General features: G+C 48.1%; 1 protein-coding gene across 3 annotated transcripts in view; it reads left to right on the top strand.

The window, feature by feature from the left end:
- The window catches only part of LOC123753467 (LIM/homeobox protein Lhx1-like), a 311,621-nt gene extending 290,667 nt beyond the window's left edge, over window positions 1-20,954 (top strand). For all 3 annotated transcript variants that reach the window (XM_069302348.1, XM_069302285.1, XM_069302397.1), the window contains 3 exons: window positions 13,608-13,842; window positions 14,666-14,845; window positions 18,462-20,954. In XM_069302348.1, the coding sequence (XP_069158449.1) occupies window positions 13,608-13,842; window positions 14,666-14,845; window positions 18,462-18,511 (465 nt within the window). In that variant the 3' untranslated portion in view covers window positions 18,512-20,954. The remainder of the gene's footprint in view (window positions 1-13,607; window positions 13,843-14,665; window positions 14,846-18,461) is intronic.
- The last annotated feature ends 511 nt before the right edge of the window (window positions 20,955-21,465 follow it).

Genomic DNA, 21,465 nt, shown 5'->3' with positions numbered 1-21,465 from the left:
CTCTCTGTCTCTCTCTCTCTCTGTCTCTCTCTCTCTGTCTCTCTCTCTCTGTCTCTCTCTCTCTCTCTCTCTCTCTCTCTCTCTCTCTCTCTCTCTCTCTCTCTCTCTCTCTCTCTCTCTTCTCTCTCTCTCTCTCTCTCTCTCTCTCTCTCTCTGCTGGACACTTAACAGAGAGTGTTGAATAATGATGTCATTAGCGTTGTAAAGTTAATGACATCATGTAAGAGAAGCCTTACTCAGCAGACACTCTCTGCTGAGTGTCCAGCAGACTGTCTGCTGAGTAAAGCTTCTCTTAATGATGTCATTAACTTTACACTTCCTTGATTACTACCCTCCAGTGCTTTGGCACAGCCGGCCATGCTGACTGTGCCTCTTAACCACGGCCTCGATGGAATACACCGATAATACATCTATATTTAGTGACATAGAACCACTGCAACTCATAGGGGCTACAGTTTGAGCCACGTGCCAGTTGCTGACAAGAGAGTTGCTAATAGGAAGTCACCCACATAGGGAGCTGCCGATGTACCATCTACAATGGAGGTGGTCGGAATGCTCTGCCTGTGGGAGAAACCTGCTTAGGGGTGCAGCGTATAAAACTGGGCTCGTGTACACCTGCCAACTGGTGTAGGTAACCTGGCAGCATTTCCTTCATCAGGTCGTCAGATGCTGCAAAGGTGGACACTGAGGCTCGTAGAGCGAAAATCTGAACTTACACCATCCATTGTGTAAGGACCGGGTCCCCGAAATCATCTCAAGACCTCAAGATTGAAATGAAGACCACCATGAAATCACAGTGGCGTAATTAATATCAATGGAAATAATTTTGAGGCAATGGAGTGACTTGAACTCGCGACCCAGTGATTCCCAGACACCTGTCAGACACCTGTCAGACACCTGCCAGACACCTGTCTCAACCACTCGGCCACGGGGGTACAAGTGTTGACCATCCCAGAAAGCTACTGAGTCTTCTGGGACGTTTTGGAGGCCCCCAAATCGAACCAGCATCCCGGGTCACCCCAGACGCTGGACGGGGGGATCGAACCAGCGTCCTTTTGTGACCCCAGAAGCGGACCTTAACCCATGGGCCGTGTCTGGAGGAGGCTCAGGACGCTGGTTCGATCCCCCATCCTGCTCCAAGATGTTTTCATACTTTATCACGTTACTGTGATTTCCTTGTGTATTCGTCTTCCTTGGAGGTGAGGCGCCAGTTACACTAAACTCCGTCTTAATTAAGCTCTTAATACAAGGACGATTTGGAATAGTTCAGTAATTCTCAGGATCAACTTTGTACACTCTGCTTGCAGGAACCACCATGATCATTGTCATTACTATCACCACCATAACCACCATAAGCCCCACCATCGTCACCACCACCACCACCACCACCATAACCACCATAAGCCCCACCATCGTCACCACCACTACCACCACCACCACCACCACCACCACCACCACTACCACTACCACTACCACTACTACCACCACCACCACCACCACCACCACCACCACCACCACCAGCATCTTCCTCCCCCCCGGAGCCCTCGCCCGTCCTCCGATGAGCGATCCTCCAGTCCATTAAAATATTTCTGTGGTAATGGGGCTGGAGAAGCCGGGCTGTAAACACCGCTTTATGCCTGTAATATCTATACATTATAGAAATTCTATGCCGTGGCCGCCGTGGACATTATGGAGTGGGTGTGGCCAGCGTGATGGCGGCTGTCAGTCAAGTTTCACCTCTCATTATGTCCATCGTCAGTATGATAATGAGGGGACACTAAGGCCTCGCCACAACGTAACTCAAAATCCCATCAAAATATAAGTAATGGCTCGTCGAGGGTATATTGCGTAGCAGTGACGTAATAACTCACCCGGGTATTATGTAAACACCTTATTATCAGGCGGCCAATCATACCTCCTTCACAAAAATTTCCTCCGAAAGTTGGAGGCTTGTCTGGCGGGGGCTTGGTGAGCGTTGCTGCGGCGTCACAGGAGGCGGTGTGGCCGAGCTTCCCCTAGCGGTGGGCGGTGTGGCCGAGCTTCACCCTAGCGGTGGGCGGTGTGGCCGAGCTTCACCCTAGCGGTGGGCGGTGTGGCCGAGCTCCCCCCTAGCGGTGGTGTGGCCGAGCTTGCTCGGTGGCGGCAACCACACACGGGTTAGTGAACGCCGAACATTAACGCCTTTAGTAGAACAAATGTTCACTCGTCACAGTGTAAGACAAATACCATTACCTCTTTACTAACATTAATCAACCATAAGATTTGTTACATATATTGCCATATTTTACAACATACATCGCACGTCTTTTGTTCGTATATTTCCCAAACTAAAGGGAAATTCGCGAGATAGGAGAAGGCGTTAAGCCCGTATAACTACATGGCATTGTGAAGGGATACGTGGACAGGGATAGGAACTGGGATACGAGGACGGAGTGAAGGAACAGTGCCCAGTCATTTGGACAGTCGGAGATCGAACGCGGACCCGGGTAAGACACAAGGCCTTCGCTCTACCTCCCTGACCTAGGCGACGGAGGGAGGGGAAAGAACTCGTGAAAAAAATATTAAAAACTCCAAACACCCCAAAAAATTCTTAAACTCAACAAAAACCTACAGAACGCACGACAAAAAAACTCCATAGACTCACCAAAAGTCCAAAACGTCCAACAACAATAAATTAAATTCCATAAAAAAAAGTCTAAACGTCCAACAAAAACGCCCAAAACACTCAACAATAAACTCACAATAAAGAACTTTCTAAAGCCCAACAAATAATCCCAAAAGCCCAACAAATAATCCCAAAAGCCCAACAAATAATCCCAAAAGCCCAACAAATAATCCCAAAAGCCCAACAAATAATCCCAAAAGCCCAACAAATAATCCCAAAAGCCCAACAAATAATCCCAAAAGCCCAACAAAAAAATTAAAAAAAAAAATTCCACCCAAAAATACAAATCACTGAAGGAAGAGATCCGAAATGCCCAGAGTAAAACTCGAGACAAAGAACGCACAGAAGTCAAATGTAGACTGAAAAGGGATAAAAGAATAGTATTGGTTTAGGGACAGAGAGTTACAGCCCCGCTCCTGTGCCAGGTAAGTCCACTACGGGCTCACCATAGCCCGTGCTACTTGCCCCGCTCCTGTGCCAGGTAAGTCCACTACGGGCTCACCATAGCCCGTGCTACTTGCCCCGCTCCTGTGCCAGGTAAGTCCACTACGGGCACACCATAGCCCGTGCTACTTGCCCCGCTCCTGTGCCAGGTAAGTCCACTACGGGCTCACCATAGCCCGTGCTACTTGCCCCGCTCCTGTGCCAGGTAAGTCCACTACGGGCTCACCATAGCCCGTGCTACTTGCCCCGCTCCTGTGCCAGGTAAGTCCACTACGGGCTCACCATAGCCCGTGCTACTTGCCCCGCTCCTGTGTCAGGTAAGTCCACTACGGGCTCACCATAGCCCGTGCTACTTGCCCCGCTCCTGTGCCAGGTAAGTCCACTACGGGCTCACCATAGCCCGTGCTACTTGCCCCGCTCCTGTGCCAGGTAAGTCCACTACGGGCTCACCATAGCCCGTGCTACTTGCCCCGCTCCTGTGCCAGGTAAGTCCACTACGGGCTCACCATAGCCCGTGCTACTTGCCCCGCTCCTGTGTCAGGTAAGTCCACTACGGGCTCACCATAGCCCGTGCTACTTGCCCCGCTCCTGTGTCAGGTAAGTCCACTACGGGCTCACCATAGCCCGTGCTACTTGCCCCGCTCCTGTGCCAGGTAAGTCCACTACGGGCACACCATAGCCCGTGCTACTTGGAACTCTTTGTTCCAAGTAGCTGAATCTAAAACAACAACAACAACATTTTAGGGAGAGAGATGTGACTGTGTGGAGGACTCCTTCGAGAGAATGAGGTGATTGGGTGAGACTCACATTATGTGTCTCACTTGAGTTACTTGAGATGACCTTGAGGTGACCTTGAGATGACCTTGAGGTGACCTTGAGGTGACCTTGAGGTGACCTTGAGTGACCTTGAGGTGCTTTCAAGGATAACATTTATGATTAGGCCTCTTTGGTGTCCAGGCCACGATACATTAGGCATTTTTGCAACCTCTTACGAAACCTGTGCATCTTTTCCTAAACATTACGACTTTGTTAATATTTATTAAACAGCATACAAGCTTCGAGACTTCGTCCCCCAAGGTTATTATTGCCATAAACAACTTCGTAGTGCTTCGGAGCTCATAAACTACCACGGAGCTGCCAGGATTAAGAAAAGATGTACAGGTTTCTGAAACCTGGGTTTCAGGTTTCAGTGGCCGAGTAAATGCTTCAGGAATCTTACCTCTGGTTGACCAGGTTGTTTAACGTCCCCCTGCACGCAGCCTGACGTGTGATTTACAACCCGGTTGATCAGGTCTTTTGCAGCTTCCTTGTGTGTTCTAATGATGAGCCTCCGAACAGAATTAATTCTTTTAAGTTACATTTAAGTTTACCTCTACTGCCTTCATTGTTCTCTGCGTCTCCAGAGCTTCTTGTGTTACTATACTTGTATTTGAATACTTTTCTATATATACTTTATATAAAAATGCATATATTTATTTATAGACATACGTACTGGGAGATAATGTGAGACACGGACAAGATCAATTTGTTTGGGAAGCAAGCTTAGGGATACAAGCTTGGGGAGCCGGTCGGCCGAGCGGACAGCACGCTGGACTTGTGATCCTGTGGTCCCGGGTTCGATCCCAGGCGCCGGCGAGAAACAATGGGCAAAGTTTCTTTCACCCTATGCCCCTGTTACCTAGCAGTAAAATAGGTATCTGGGTGTTAGTCAGCTGTCACGGGCTGCTTCCTGGGGGTGGAGGCCTGGTCGAGGACCGGGCCGCGGGGACACTAAAGCCCCGAAATCATCTCAAGATAACCTCAAGAAGATACAGAACAGTGTGCTGCTGACCTCTTCTGTATGACGGATTACAAAGTGTAGATCAACAGGTAGGAAAGAGTTCGTCTAATATCACCACCTCACATGATGGGAAGTCATACATGGTATCAGGAGGTAACATGAAATGCAATAGGTCATGTATTGCATAAAGATACATCGATAAACATCGATGTTTCTTATTTCATTCGAAATCAAGAGACAAACTTTGTTTTCAAAAGTTTAGTATAACAATACTATATTTCAAATAAGAGAAAAGCGATGTAGGATTTAATCAAAGTTTCGTTATACTCTACTGTTACAATGACAGCTTATTGAAATATTTATCATGAATAGCAGCAAATAGCAAACGATGAGTCAAATAACGTGGCTGAAGATATAATGACCCAACCACACACCAGAAGATAGAGAAACGACGACGTTTCGATCAGTCCTGGACCCTTATCATGTTGTAATTACATGATAATGTCACCATAGCAACAAATTCACTTTACTATAAAATTTTAGTTATGAAAATTAGGCATATGAAATATAGGACATATATGAAAACATGAGTAAATTCTGTTGTTCTTGGTAAGTCTTGTTAGCTCTCCTTACCTTGTCGTATTGAGGAAAACAGAAGAGGAAGCGCAGGTCCTGTGAAGACCTGTAATCCACTTAGGCTCGGCAGTACCTTTTTTTATTATTTGTATTAAGAAGCCTAGGTATATGCAGCAATGTGTTTCTGTAAGACCGGCGGGTGGCATATATTTCCCGCCACCCGCCACCACCCGTCGCCACCCGTCGCCACCCGTCGCCACCCGTCGCCACCCGTCGCCACCCGCCACCACCCGTCGCCACCCGCCACCACCCGTCGCCACCCGTCGCCACCCGCCACCACCCGCTCCAAACCTGTGCAATAATATTACAACGCGCTAGAGTGAGAGGTGTGGTAGGAATTGGACAATAAAACCTAGGTGAAGTGGACACCCTGACCACAGAGAACACACTCTATACAGCCACGTGTCCTCCCAGAATTATAGAGGTTATAGCTACTGTGGATGCAATGGTCAAATTATAGACTACTGTACCCCAAGCATTTACACTGTAGCATTTACATCCATACAGTTTACGATGTATACTTTTGGAATACTAGAGGTATACTAAAGACAAGTAGAACAGTAGCCATAAATCTGATCTATCCTAGGCCTAAATAAGCCTAATAAATAAAAGGATTTGGGTGTACTCATGTCGGAAGACCTTACCTTTAAAGAACACAATAAAGTAGCCGTCACAACTGTAAGAAAAATGACAGGTTGGATAACAAGAACTTTTCACACTAGAGATGCTATACCGATGATGATACTTTTCAAGGCGCTAGTGCTCTCTAGTGGAGTACTGCTGCACAATGACAGCCCCTTTCAATGCTGGAGAAATTGCTGACCTGGAGAGCATGCAGAGATCCTTTACTGCTAGATTCCACTCAGTAAAACATCTAAACTACTGGGACCGACTAAAGAGCCTAAATCTGTATTCCCTTGAGCGCAGGCGGGAGAGATACATAATAATTTACACGTGGAAAATAATTGAGGGGCTGGTCCCAAACCTGCACACAGAAATAACATCACATGAGACCAGAAGACATGGCAGGATGTGCAGCATACCCCCGTTGAAAAGCAGAGGTGCAACAGGTACTCTGAGAGAGAACTCTATCAACATCAAAGGCCCGAGACTGTTCAACACGCTTCCACTACACATAAGGGCCATAAGTGGCCGACCCCTCACAGTGTTCAAGAGAGAACTCGATAAACACCTCCAAAGTATATCTGATCAACCAGGCTGTAACTCATACGTCAGACTGCGAGCAGCCGCGTCCAACAGCCTGGTTGACCAGTTTAACAACCAGCAGGCCTGGTCAAGGACCGGGCCGCGGGGACGTTGATCCCCGAAACCAACGCAAGGTAACCGCAAGGAAGTGTGTGTATCCATAATTTGAGTGTTACTTCTTGTGGCTACTCAAGAATAGCCACACAGTTAATAGATTCTCCTCGGAGTCATTTTTACAGACAAGCTAACCAGAGAGCAACACAACAATGCCCTTACTTCATCAGCCAATAATAAACTCTACAAATAACAAAACCGACGAGATGAATCCTAATATATATCTGGCCCACGCCTACTGATGCTCAACTTTTTTTCCTGTCATTTAATCTTCCATTGTGAGGGGATTACAGCGTCGAGCTGAGGGCTTACCGCGGAAAAATTCACACCCTGGCCGAGTAAAAAGTGGTATCGATTTCACGCCATCAGAGAACAGAGAAAAATCCCACACATACACCCGAGTCCTGTGCTGACCACCACCACCGCGGCCCACCATCCTCTCCTGTTCCTGCCCCGTCCTGGCCCGGCCAGCCCGTCCTGGCCCGGCCAGCCCGTCCTGGCCCGGCCAGCCCGTCCTGGCCCGGCCAGCTCGTCCTCGCCCGGCAGCCCGTCCCCCCGTCCTCGCCAGCTAGCCCGCCCTCACCTGATTGGCCATACCCACCCGTCTGTCCTAGCCCGCCCGCCCGCCCGTCGTCCGCTGGCCTCTATACTTTTAACGTCCAACTTGATCGTCTCTGGTGTTGGTCGCGGGTCTTACTAGTTTCTTCAATCATGTTTAATCCTTAAAATTAAATTATAGTAAAGTTGATTCACTCTGACCTTCCTTCCTTCCTTCCTTCCTTCCTTCCTTCCTTCCTTCCTTCCTTCCTTCCTTCCTTCCTTCCTTCCTTCCTTCCTTCCTTCCTTCCTTCCTTCCTTCCTTCTTCCCTTTCTTCTTTCTTCTTTCTTCCTTCTTCTTTCTTCCTTCTTCTTCCACCTCCTCCAGTCTCTGGTGCCTGCCGTGTGTCTGTGATGCTCTACTTCCCTCCCTGGCCCGAGTCATGGTAAACTCACCCCCTTCAGCCTCCACATATATCCACCACCTCCAGGTAAACCCAACGCTTCCAGGTACCTCCACCTTCCAGGTAAACCCATCACCCTCAGCCCTCCATTTCGATTATGATCCTGCTGGGAGAGTTTCCTTCCCCCAGCCAGCACTAAAGTGGATATTCCCTCATCCCTCCCAACCCATACCTCCACCCCATAACCCCACCCCATAACCCCACCCATACCTCCACCCATACCTCCACCCATAACCCCACCCATACCTCCACCCCATACCTCCACCCATAACCCCACCCATACCTCCACCCATAACCCCACCCATACCTCCACCCATACCTCCACCCATACCTCCACCCATACCTCCACCCATACCTCCACCCATACCCCACCCATACCCCCATACCTACTTCTTCCCCATGCCCCTTTTACCAGTCATTCCAACCCGGAAACTGAATTTATACCCTGAAGGAGGAAGAGTCATTTTGGTCTGTGATCAGGAGGGATGGGGTGATTGGGTGAGGGGTCATGGCGATAGGGTGAGGCCGCCCCCCCTCCACCCCGTACAACTAGAAAGAAGGGATTGAGAGGAATTTACGGGCTATTCATGCCCGTGCCACCTCTTGGGGTGCCTTAATCTTCATCAATCAATCTGAGAGGAATGTTGTTGAAATGTTCATTCTGCTGGGTTGTTCATCCGGACTCCTGTACCTCGTTATGCTCTAATGGTAGTTTGTGTGTGTTCAGCATTAATGAATGCGGTGTGATAATATGTATTTGTGTAAATGATATACAGTATATGCACAATCCGTGGATGAGTCCCAACATCCTTGTGTTGTATTATTGGGTTGAAGAGCATTATAAGCTCTCGTTTTATCTTAATTATGTGTATTATTGGGAACTTATTTGTTGGTGAAGAGCGGAAGTGTCGTCGGGGGGTGTGGGAGGAGGGGGTTGTGAGGGAAGGATTGTTGGGGTGTTGTTGGGGGGGTGTTTTTGGGAGGGGGGAGGGGTACAGTACGGTGGTGGTCATCTACCTCCCCCCTCCCCTAGCTTGAAATGCACATACCTTTTTCATAGGCATGGAACATTGAAACAAAATTGAGATATATAGAGCGAGCCTCGATAGATAGTTCCACTATAGATATGGTGAGATTGAAGAGCGTTGCTTATCATTACACGAGACGACTGGTAGGATACAAGGCGGGTCCCAAGAGCTTAGCTTTGTCCTGTAAATTCAGTCAGGCAAGTACGTACATTCCGGACATAGACGCGCCTGGGAGTCACAAGCTTGAGCTGGCCAGACTACCTGTGCGTCCGTATGCAAGCCTGAGCTGCCCCTGTAGCTGTAAGGTGGTGGTGAAGTGCAGGAGGGGCGGCAGACGCCGTCCCCGCCACGCCCTCACTGTGGTCCACCACCTCCAAGAGTTGGCTAATGATGTGTCAAGAAAACCTGCTAGAACAGGTGATGGCGTTGGTCGCTACTGCAGCTGCTGCGTCTCCTTCGGTTCCTGCAGCGTCTCCTGCTGTTCCTGCTGCTCCTGCTGCGTCTTCTGCTGCTCCTGCTGCGTCTCCTGCGTCTCCTACTGCTCCTGTTGCGTCTCCTGCTGTTCCTGCTGTTCCTGCTGCGTCTCCTGCTGCTCCTGCTGCGTCTCCTGCTGCGTCTCCTGCTGCGTCTCCTGCTGCTCCTGCTGCGTCTCCTGCTGCGTCTCCTGCTGCGTCTCCTGCTGCGTCTCCTGCTGCGTCTCCTGCTGCTCCTGCTGCGTCTCCTGCTGCGTCTCCTGCTGCTCCTGCTGCGTCTCCTGCTGCTCCTGCTGCGTCTCCTGCTGCTCCTGCTGCGTCTCCTGCTGCTCCTGCTGCGTCTCCTGCTGCTCCTGCTGCTCCTGCTGCGTCTCCTGCTGCGTCTCCTGCTGCTCCTGCTGCGTCTCCTGCTGCGTCTCCTGCTGCGTCTCCTGCTGCTCCTGCTGCGTCTCCTGCTGCGTCTCCTGCTGCTGCTGCTGCGTCTCCTGCTGCTCCTGCTGCGTCTCCTGCTGCGTCTCCTGCTGCGTCTCCTGCTGCTGCTGCTGCGTCTCCTGCTGCTGCTGCTAATGATGATGATGTTTATAGTGCAGTTGTGGTAGTTGGTGATAGAGGCTGGTGGCAGGGGGGGGGGGCAATTAATGGTGTAGATAATAGTGTTTTATTGCTGACTACACTGTTGTTGGTCGGCGGCCCGCGGGTGGTGACCAGTTGGGGCCACCGCGTCGTGCCCCGCGACCCGCGGGATCGAACACGGACTAGCACTTAAAGCTGCCACGGCTGTTTGCCCTTACGTTATCACCACATGTTGGCCCATACCCTCCTCCAACACACACACACACACACACACACACACACACACACACACACACACACACACACACACACACACACACACACACACACACACACAGGCAAGGGCCGGTGGCCGAGCGGACAGCACGCTAGACACATGATCCTGTGGTCCCGAGTTCGATCTCGGCCGCCGGCGAGAAACAATGGGCAGAGTTTCTTTCACCCAATGCCCTTGTTACCAAGCAGTAAATAGGTACCCGGGAGTTAGTCAGCTGTCACGGGCTGCTTCCTGGGGGGGGGAATAGTAGTAGTTAGAAACGGTTGATTGATAGTTGAGAGGCGGGCCCAAAGAGCAGAGCTCAGCCCCCGCAAGCACAACTAGATGAATGAAGATGGTTGGGCAGATTGCATATTTCTGGACTGCCAAAAAGCCTTTGATACAGTATCACAAAGGATGTTACTATACAAACTTGAGAGACAGACGGAAGTTGGCGGCAACGCATTAATATGGGTAAGGCATTACCTGACGGACTGGTGTCAGAGAGTGACAGTGAGGGGCGAGGAGTCGGACTGGTGTCAGAGAGTGACAGTGAGGGGCGAGGAGTCGGACTGGCGTAGAGTAACAAGCGGGCTGCCTCAAGGATCGGTCCTGGGTCCCATACTATTCCTCATTTATGTAAACGAGTTGACTGCAGGAATTGAGTCTTTTATGTCAATGTTTGCAGATGATGCAAAATTAATGAGGAGGGTTCATACAGAAGAGGATTGTAAGATTCTCCAGGATGACTTGAACAGGTTACAGAACTGGTCTGAGAAATGGCTACTAGAGTTCAACACCAGCGAGGAAAGTGATGGAAATGGGATCAGTAGCCAGAAAACCGAAAGGTCGATACATGATGAAGGGAAACTACCTCCCTATAACGACTAGAAAAAAAGGATCTGGAAGTGGACATAACACCGAACCTAACTCCAGAGGCTCATATAAATATTAAAGTGCAGCTGATATTGTTCCATACGAGGCAGCTCCTATTGACCCATTCGAGGCAGCTCTTTATGCAAAGAAAAACTAAATAACGTAATCAGAAAAAGGGAACAGAAATGCGTAAAAAGAATAAATATGGAATAAGACAGAGAATCAACTTAGAAACAAAGGGATGGAGAGAGAAGAGAGAGGAGAGCAGCAGTGTGCAAAGTCTCATCCCCATTCCTACGAAAACTGTAACTTTAACGATGTATTGTGAAAATCAAGAGTCGACAGCAACAAAGCCAGGAAGGACTAGGTTCATGTTGCGTGCGACAGCATGTTGGCATATTGTACATACCAGCATGTTGGCCATGTTGTGTGTGGGAGAGCCCATTAAAAAATACAGATTCTTTGGAGATTAGAGACACTATACATTACTTTGGAAGAAGTTTAACCTCTTTGTGTTCTTTAAGTCTGTCATTAAGACGGACCAAGTTTCACCAGACTTGGTGAAAAGTCTGGTCCGTTTCAGAATAAACTTTTCAGACGTTGAGACGCGGAGTTTCACCAAAAGTATTGAAGAGGACAAGAACAATAGGACATTAGAATTAACACTAACAGCAATGGTCTTTAGTCCTCAGCATACCACTGTGGTCTGCAGCCCTCAGCATACTACTTTGGTCTTTAGTCCTCAGCATACCACTGTTGTCTGCAGTCCTCAGTATACCACTCTGGTCAGTAATTACCAGCCCGTGTCTAGTCCATAAACCTCCTGTCTATACTCTGTACAACACAAAAAACTCTCCGTCTTCCCCCTTCTCTGTCTCCCCCTCCCCTGTCTCTCCCTCCCCCTGTCTCCCCCTCCCCCTGTCTCCCCCTCTTCTTCCCTCACCTTCCCCTTCTCCTTCCCATACCTCCCCTCTACCCTTTAGCACCTCTAATTTTCTTTTTTCCTATAATGAATTTCCTCCCCTCGTTAACTTTTCCACCTCACTACGTCCCCTTCCCCCTTAACCATCCACCTCTTTAACCCCCCTCCCCCTTAACCCTTCCTCCTTAACCCCCTCCCCCTTAACCCCCCCCCCCTCTCCCTTAACTCCCCCCTAGACGTGCCGTGACTGTCGGCAGTATTGACACGCAAATTACTCCCTTAATTATTATGTTAATAAGGTTCACACCATTTTCCTGTGATTAGGTCGTCCGTCGGTCTCTCCCCTCGCTAAGACGGGCGTCACAGTGAGAAGGGGGGGGAGGGGGAGAGGGGAGGGGGGATGGAGGGGGGCCAGATGAAGGTGGGGTTGTGGGGGGAGGGGTTGGGCCAGAGGGAAGGACGGTAGGTGTTGGGGGAGGGGGTTGAGAGGGTGGAGGGAGAGAGATGTGGGGGTGAGCAGGAGGGGGGGGGGGGTGTTGAGGTGCTGGTGGTGAGAAGGGGGGGTGGGGGGGTGGAGGTAATCATATTAATTTTACCATTATATATATTGGGTAGATTCTTGCTTGTTGCTCCCGGAGCGGTGATCTTGGGGGCCCTGAGCCTCATGCACCAGCTAGAAACTTGATGAATCTTTGAAACTATGAAACTTGATGTTCACCAGGGCTTGATGAATCTTAGCCCTGGGCTTCATATAGGGCCAGGGCCAAGAGTCATCAGGCCCTGGTGGAGGTGTCCACTGAGGAAGGATAAGAACATAACATAAGAACATAAGAACAAAGGCAACTGCAGAAGGCCTATTGGTCCATACGAGGCAGCTTCTATCTATAACCACCCAATCCCACTCATATACTTGTCCAACATCTACAGGATGTAACCTGTAGATCTATCCTCGGTGATGGCGGCTGTGTTTACATTTCCTGAACCGTTTGTGAACTCCGAGGCGCTAACGAGGTTATTTCTAACAATAATAACCTTCGATTGTCAAGTTTTGAAGCTCATAAAGTGTTTAATAAAATGTAAACAAAGCTGCCATGATTAAGGAAAGATGTACGGGTTTCGTAAGTAGAATGTGTACAATATTTTCGGGAAGTGATGACGAACACGTCCAGTTCCCGCCATACACTACAGTGGTAAACCAATACGTGAATATATCGTCATTTTGTAATTAACTGATCATTGCTTTCTATGACATTAATAAATATTATATGTGAAATTAAAAAAAATTTCTTTCACTGAACAAATCACTGCCCACGAGTCAGTTTTTGAGCTCGTGGGCAGTGATTTGATTTTTGCGTCAGTGCAAGTGACGGGAGGTAATGTATAGTGAGTGGGGAGTCCAGAGACATGGGTTCGATCCCTTTTATTAACCTATAGATACCCATATTTTCCCCCTAGACACAGCTATGTATGTTAGACACATCTGAGGTTGTATGTTAAACAAATTTTGATCTTATAAGAGTTACTCTTAATCATTATAAGATAAAATAAGGCTTTTTTCTATAAAAGAAGCCTAACCAGGCATCTTTTATAAGGTTAGTACCCGCTATTCTACACACCTGCTCCAACCTTGCAGGTGTGGTTCCAGAACAAGCGCAGTAAGGAACGACGCATGAAGCAGCTCTCTTCTATGGGCATGCGCGCGCACCTGTTCGGAAACCCGCGGAAGCTGCGAGGAATGCGCATGTCACCCAGCATGGAGGACGGCTTCCCTTACTACGGCGACGCCTTCGGCTACGGTCCCCAGGGCTTCCACGACTTCTTCCCGGGACAGGGCCCTCCGCCGCCGCCTGGCATGGCCTTCCCGCACGGTCAGTGTCATCTGAGTGGGGCGTGGGGGGTGTGAACACCGTACTGTAGGCCAGAGTGTGGTCGCGTCCACCGTAAAATCCTGGTTGGGCTCCTTGTTGGGAGCTCCAGTCAATTCAGCAGAGTTCCGGGTTGGTCGATTTGTGTACCATCGTGGCCAAGTGGGTTAGGGGGCAGGTGTCTGGGATTCAACATAACGCTGGTTCGAGTCACTCTATTGCCTCAAAATGATTGTCATTGATATATCACGCCATTGTGATTTCTTTGATATATATATATATATATAATATATATATATATATATATTGAATGTGACCAAAAGGATGAGATCAATGATTCTAGCAGGAATCTTCTCTATTTTCCTTACATTTTCTTCACTTGAGAAGGAAGATGAAAAATTAGCTCTCCAAAGTTAATTTTTTGTTTTATTTTCTCTGGCACTAAGAGTTGCGTTTCATCTATGAATCTATGAATATTAACAAGAGTTCACGAAACGCAACTCTTAGCGTCACGGGAAATAAAACTGTAAAGATGAACTTTGGAGAGTTAATTTTTCAACTTCCTTCTCAAGTGAAGAAAATGTAGGGAAAATAAAGAATAGATGATGTGTGTGTGTGTGGGTCAGTCTCACTGTAGTGTCAGATAGATATAAACTGTTAATGGCCGATGTTGCATCCTAGGAATAGATATCATTCTGATTTACCATATATTGTGTGGCTGGGTTACCACGATCTCACTGGAGGTCGTAGGAGACCTATAGTTTGGTAATTATAACTTCCTCAAATAACCTTGTGTGTGACCTGACTGGTGATCTCTGACCCGCAGGCTTGCCGCCGTCGATGGAGCAGCCGCTGCCCCCTGGAGGACCCATGAGTGACTTCCCTGGCCTGGGCGGCCTGGGGGCGCCGCCCGTGTCCGAGGGCGGTCACTTCATGACGCAGCCGCCAGACATGCTCTCTCTCTCCCAACGCTCCTCCCCAGACGGCATGATCATGGCGCATGGTGGTCAGTAGGAGCATTATGCTCCACACGCTCACTGGTGCATGAGTATACTCTCTCTCTCTCTCTCTCTCTCTCTCACACGCTGGGAAAACGGGACACCACGAGCGTAGCTTTCACACTGTAACTACACGTAGGTAATTACACGCACATAACAGCAACAAAGGGGGCAGAGTTTCATTCACCTGTTACGTCTGTTCACCTAGCAGTAAATAGGTACGTGGGAGTTAGAAAACTGTTACGGGCTGCTTCCTGGGCATTGTGTGTGTGTGTGTGAGTGTGAGTGTTTGTGTGTACTCACCTAGTTGTGTTTGCGGGGGTTGAGCTCTGGCTCTTTGGTCCCTTTGTGTGTGTGTGTGTGTGTGTACTCACCTAGTTGTGTTTGCGGGGGTTGAGCTCTGGCTCTTTGGTCCCGCCTCTCAACCGTCAATCAACAGGTGTACAGATTCATGAGCCTATCGGGCTCTATCATATCTACACTTGAAACTGTGTATGGAGTCAGCCACATCACTTCCTAATGCATTATATTTGTCAACCACTCTGACACTAAAAAAGTTCTTTCTAATATCTCTGTGGCTCATTTGGGCACTCAGTTTCCACCTGTGTCCCCTTGTGCGTGTTCCCCTTGTGTTAAATAGACTGTCTTTATCTACCCTATCAATCCCCTTCAGAATCTTGAATGTGGTGATCATGTCCCCCCTAACTCTTCTGTCTTCCAGCGAAGTGAGGTTTAATTCCCGTGTGTGTGTGTGTGTGTGTGTGTGTGTGTGTGTGTGTGTGTGTGTGTGTGTGTGTGTGTGTGTGTGTGTGTGTGTGTGTGTGTGTGTGTGCGTGTGTGTGTGTGTGTGCGTGTGTGTGCGTGTGTGTGTGTACTCACCTAATTGTGCTTGCGGGGGTTGAGCTCTGGCTCTTTGGTCCCGCCTCTCAACCGTCAATCAACTGGTGTACAGATTCCTGAGCCTATTGGGCTCTATCATATCTACATTTGAAACTGTGAATGGAGTCAGCCTCCACCACATCACTTCCTAATGCATTCCATTTGCTAACTACTCTGACACTGAAAAAGTTCTTTCTAACGTCTCTGTGGCTCATTTGGGTACTCAGCTTCCACCTGTGTCCCCTTGTTCGCGTCCCACCAGTGTTGAAAAGTTCGTCCTTGTTTACCCGGTCGATTCCCCTGAGGATTTTGTAGGTTGTGATCATGTCCCCCCTTACTCTTCTGTCTTCCAGTGTCGTGAGGTGCATTTCCCGCAGCCTTTCCTCATAACTCATGCCTCTTAGTTCTGGGACTAGTCTAGTAGCATACCTTTGGACTTTTTCCAGCTTCGCCTTGTGCTTGACAAGGTACGGGCTCCATGCTGGGGCCGCATACTCCAGGATTGGTCTTACATATGTGGTGTACAAGATTCTGAATGATTCCTTACACAGGTTCCTGAACGCCGTTCTGATGTTAGCCAGCCTCGCATATGCCGCAGACGTTATTCTCTTTATGTGGGCTTCAGGAGACAGGTTTGGTGTGATATCAACTCCTAGATCTTTCTCTCTGTCTGTTTCATTAAGTACTTCATCTCCTATTCTGTATCCTGTGCCTGGCCTGTGTGCGTCCTGCGCCTGTGTGTGTGTGTGTGTGTGTGTGTGTGTGTGTGTGTGTGTGTGTGTGTGTGTGTGTGTGTGTGTGTGTGTGTGTGTGTGTGTTAAAGTGAAACATGTATGGTAGACAAAATAAAGGAAAATAGATCGGTTAGAAAGGCGGGGTCCAAGAACTGATAGCTCGATCCTGCAGGCGCTAATAATAAATAAATAAATAATATACACACTAAAGATAGTTACCATCATCTGTGTCATCATCATCATTATTTTCATCACCCTCGCCATCAATGTCATCATCCTCGTCATCAGTCATCACCCTTACCATCAGTGTCATCACCCCTCATCATCAGTCATCACCCTCACCATCAATGTCATCATCCTCGTCATCAGTCATCACCCTCACCATCAGTGTCATCACCCCTCATCATCAGTCATCACCCTCATCATCAGTCATCACCCTCGCCATCAATGTCATCATCCTCGTCATCAGTCATCACCCTTACCATCAGTGTCATCACCCCTCATCATCAGTCATCACCCTCGCCATCAATGTCATCATCCTCGACATCAGTCATCACCCTCACCATCAATGTCATCATCCTCATCATCAGTCATCACCCTCATCATCAGTCATCACCCTCGCCATCAATGTCATCATCCTCGTCATCAGTCATCACCCTTACCATCAGTGTCATCACCCCTCATCATCAGTCATCACCCTCATCATCAGTCATCACCCTCGCCATCAATGTCATCATCCTCGTCATCAGTCATCACCCTTACCATCAGTGTCATCACCCCTCATCATCAGTCATCACCCTCGCCATCAATGTCATCATCCTCGACATCAGTCATCACCCTCACCATCAATGTCATCATCCTCATCATCAGTCATCACCCTCATCATCAGTCATCACCCTCGCCATCAATGTCATCATCCTCGTCATCAGTCATCACCCTTACCATCAGTGTCATCACCCCTCATCATCAGTCATCACCCTCGCCATCAATGTCATCATCCTCGACATCAGTCATCACCCTCACCATCAATGTCATCATCCTCATCATCAGTCATCACCCTCATCATCAGTCATCACCCTCGCCATCAATGTCATCATCCTCGTCATCAGTCATCACCCTTACCATCAGTGTCATCACCCCTCATCATCAGTCATCACCCTCACCATCAATGTCATCATCCTCGTCATCAGTCATCACCCTCACCATCAGTCATCACCCTCGTCATCAATGTCATCACTGCCATTTTCATGACCATCAATATGTACAGTATCAGCAGTAGGGTCATGTACCCGTAGCTGGCTGAGCGGGTCTGGTCATCACCACCTTGTACAGTGTTAGGTTTGTTTCCTTCAGTGTAACTCTTGCCCCGCCCTCCTGTACCCCGTGGGTACAGGAGCTGTAGCCTCCACTACGTGGGTCACAGTACACAACACTTACTGTAGCCTCCACTACGTGGGTCACAGTACACAACACTTGCTGTAGCCTCCACTACGTGGGTCACAGTACACAACACTTGCTGTAGCCTCCACTACGTGGGTCACAGTACACAACACTTGCTGTAGCCTCCACTACGTGGGTCACAGTACACAACACTTGCTGTAGCCTCCACTACGTGGGTCACAGTACACAACACTTGCTGTAGCCTCCACTACGTGGGTCACAGTACACAACACTTGCTGTAGCCTCCACTACGTGGGTCACAGTACACAACACTTCCTGTAGCCTCCACTACGTGGGTCACAGTACACAACACTTCCTGTAGCCTCCACTACGTGGGTCACAGTACACAACACTTCCTGTAGCCTCCACTACGTGGGTCACAGTACACAACAACTGCTGTAGCCTCCACTACGTGGGTCACAGTACACAGTACCTGTTGTAGCCTCCACTACGTGGGTCCCAGTATACAGTTGTCTAGTATTAGTTGATTGTGTTAGTGTGAAATAATAATGTTGTGATAATTGAGTGGAAACTTATTCATGTTACTGACACACGTTCTTACTTCGCACAGGTCAAAGCGGTAACTTTGACCACCAGGTGAACGAAGGTCTGGTTTGGTGACATGAAGCTGACCTCTGATGACGTCAGAGACCGTACGAGGTGGGAGCGGGCGAGGTCAGCGGAGGGATCACGCCACTGCTAACTCGCTACCTACCCGGACACAAGGGGCCTCCGCCCCCGCCCACACCCGCCTCCCCGCCCCCGCCACACTCCCCGACCTCCTTCTCTGCCCTGGTGGAATGTTCAAAACAAAAATAAACAATAAGGGGGGAGAGATGACAGCTGTGTTTAAACTGACGGGTGCCTAAGCTGTGAGGTTAGGTAAAGGCCCAAGAGACGGCTACTGTGACGGCTTGCCCTACTGTTCCGTAGGACAAGACCCCCGGCCTCTCCTAGGGGCTGCCCTGCCCCCTTTCCCCCTGTGCGTGCCCGTCTAGAACAATGCCACTGATCTTGAACTTGACCCAAATGGGGTCTGCTCTAGATAATGGCCGTGAGTGGAAGTGTGAGTGTGTGGAGATGAGTGCGGCCTTGCACGCCCCGAGTGTGGGGCCACTCCTTGCCAACATCCTCCTCTTTATCCACAACATCATAAAAGTGGCAGTAAATGCTTAATGAGAGCTGGGAGTGGATGGAACTGGCGCCCTCAAGTGGTTTGTGTTTTATGGTGCATGGAAGTTTATTGTGTTTATAGTGGTGGATCTGGGCGCTGGACTGACGGAGCCGCCGGCCCACTGTGACGCTAAGACAAAAAAAGCCAACATTGACCACCACACTCACCGTCGTGTCCAGCTCACCCGCTCCCTCCACTACCGACAACCACTCACGGCAACATTGGAAAATAAAACAGACACAAATTTTCAAAACATTATAGCAAAGACTTTATTATTGCTTGAAAAGACAAGAAAGAAAAAATGAGAAAAATGGTTTGAGCCACAACCGTTCCACTTAGTCTCCTTTCTCCATGGTCTTGAAGTGAATAACAAGTGAACGGCGAGGAGCGGAGCCTCCCGGCGAGGTCAGGTCACCAGAGGTCATACAGTGTGTGTTCTATGTTCCTATGTATAGGTGTAGCCGGGATGTCGCGGTCAACCCCAGCATGGAGTCCCATTACTACCACCTTCCTCGTGCATTGCTCTGGCTCATCCCCCTAATTCCTGTGATGTGTTTTTAAATCAAGGAGCGCTAAATTATGTGGAATAATATACCAATATTGTCATAAACCCAACGATAATTTGCCGTTGGTGAGAGCGATGTGAGGGGCTCCTATGCTCTGGGTACCGGGCCGCCTGGCCGGCCATTTTCTTCGAAAACCCGCGTCCCGACGGGCAAGTAAATGCGCTAGTAACGTCTAATATACGCTAGTAACGTTTAATAAACGTTATCAACGTTAATTCAGCGTTACATTACAGTCATTTACCCACACTTGCCCCGAGGGGGGCGGCGTCGGTTTTCGCTCCTAACCTTGAATGCCCTTAGAGAAGCTATTTTGGTACCCTTCACCCCCTTCCCCCCCCCCACTCCACACCCCCTCACACAGGTCCCCCCCCCCATTTTGTCCCCCAGAGACCATGACACGAAACAACCAGAGACTGAGAACTGTGTCCTGGTGTTGTGTCTCACACGGGAGCACTCTTAACATCAATCACATTATGTATTAGAACGAAGGCTTAGGCCGTATTCCTGTTTGAGTTTGAAACCCAAGAAAACCAATGAATTATAATTTAATTCAACTTGTTTTTCTACAGACAGTAGATATTTTTTTTTGGCCAGAGTTCAAATGTATATGTATATGTTATATATATACATATACATAGAGTATATTAATACAGTATAATCAAAAGTACTTTTCTCTAGGGTTTCAGACTAGAGAAACAGGTCAGGTGGGAGAGCTGAGAGCTTCACTAGTGTTCCTGTCTCTACTCCCTCCGTCAGGGTGTCGTCAGGCACCTTGTGTACAGCACCGTCGACACTCATTTCCTTCACCCTCAAGACAACTACCTTCACTCACAACACAAACGTTTGCACTCACAACACAAACGTTTGCACTCACAACACGAACGTCTACACTAAACAACTTAACTATTGGTTTAAGAGTTACGAATATATAGTAATGTCTTACTCCCTCAAACCAGAACACCTGCAAGAGAGAGAGAGACAAGAATTACGGGCTCGCCATAGCCCGTGCTACCTGGAACTTTTTGTTCCAGGTAGCGAATCTTAAACAACAACAACAACCACCTGCAGGAGGTGACTGTGAGGAAGCAGAAGGGTGACGGCGGGATGGAAATAATACCGTCTCACGCTGGTTGTCCCGTCTTCAGTAACGCGTCAACACTCACCAGGGCTCACTCACGGTATACTTAACAATGTCATTATATATGTACGTACAGATATGTGTTAGATGTGCCGTTAAGAATATTTACATTGGTAAATTAATTGGTTGGTTCTTTCATAGAGCAAATTACTTCAATATGTTATATATATATATATATATATATATATATATATATATATATATATATATCGATGTTCCCTTCGGGAATCTTAATTTTAAGATGAATAGGAAAACCAGGGATATACTGAACATCTTGTATCAGAATCTTTACTTTAAAAAACATAACGTTTCGAATACTTCTCGTATTCATCATCAGATCTAAAAGAAAAAAACAGAAATCACAGTCAAATAGCTGGTAAACAAAGAACTCATACTGAATATAATTGCCTATCAAAGAAAGGAAAAAGCTTAAAAAACAAAACACTTAAGCGCACTTAAAGTGAATACAAATAAAACTTATTAACTGTCACATATATTAAAACTAATTTAAAATCCATTAAACTACAAGATGAAAGGCGCATCGTTTGGTCCCAAGATTCCTCAGGTTTAAAGTGTATTCCGACAAATTTGCGTTGACAAGTGAATATATATATATATATATATATATATATATATATATATATATATATATATAATATATATATATATTACATTCTAATGGAAATTAATTCAAAAA

The sequence above is a fragment of the Procambarus clarkii genome, chromosome 1 (genome assembly GCF_040958095.1).
Source record: "Procambarus clarkii isolate CNS0578487 chromosome 1, FALCON_Pclarkii_2.0, whole genome shotgun sequence".
NCBI classification, from domain to species: domain Eukaryota; kingdom Metazoa; phylum Arthropoda; class Malacostraca; order Decapoda; family Cambaridae; genus Procambarus; species Procambarus clarkii.
This window is presented reverse-complemented; position numbering and strand designations above follow the sequence as displayed.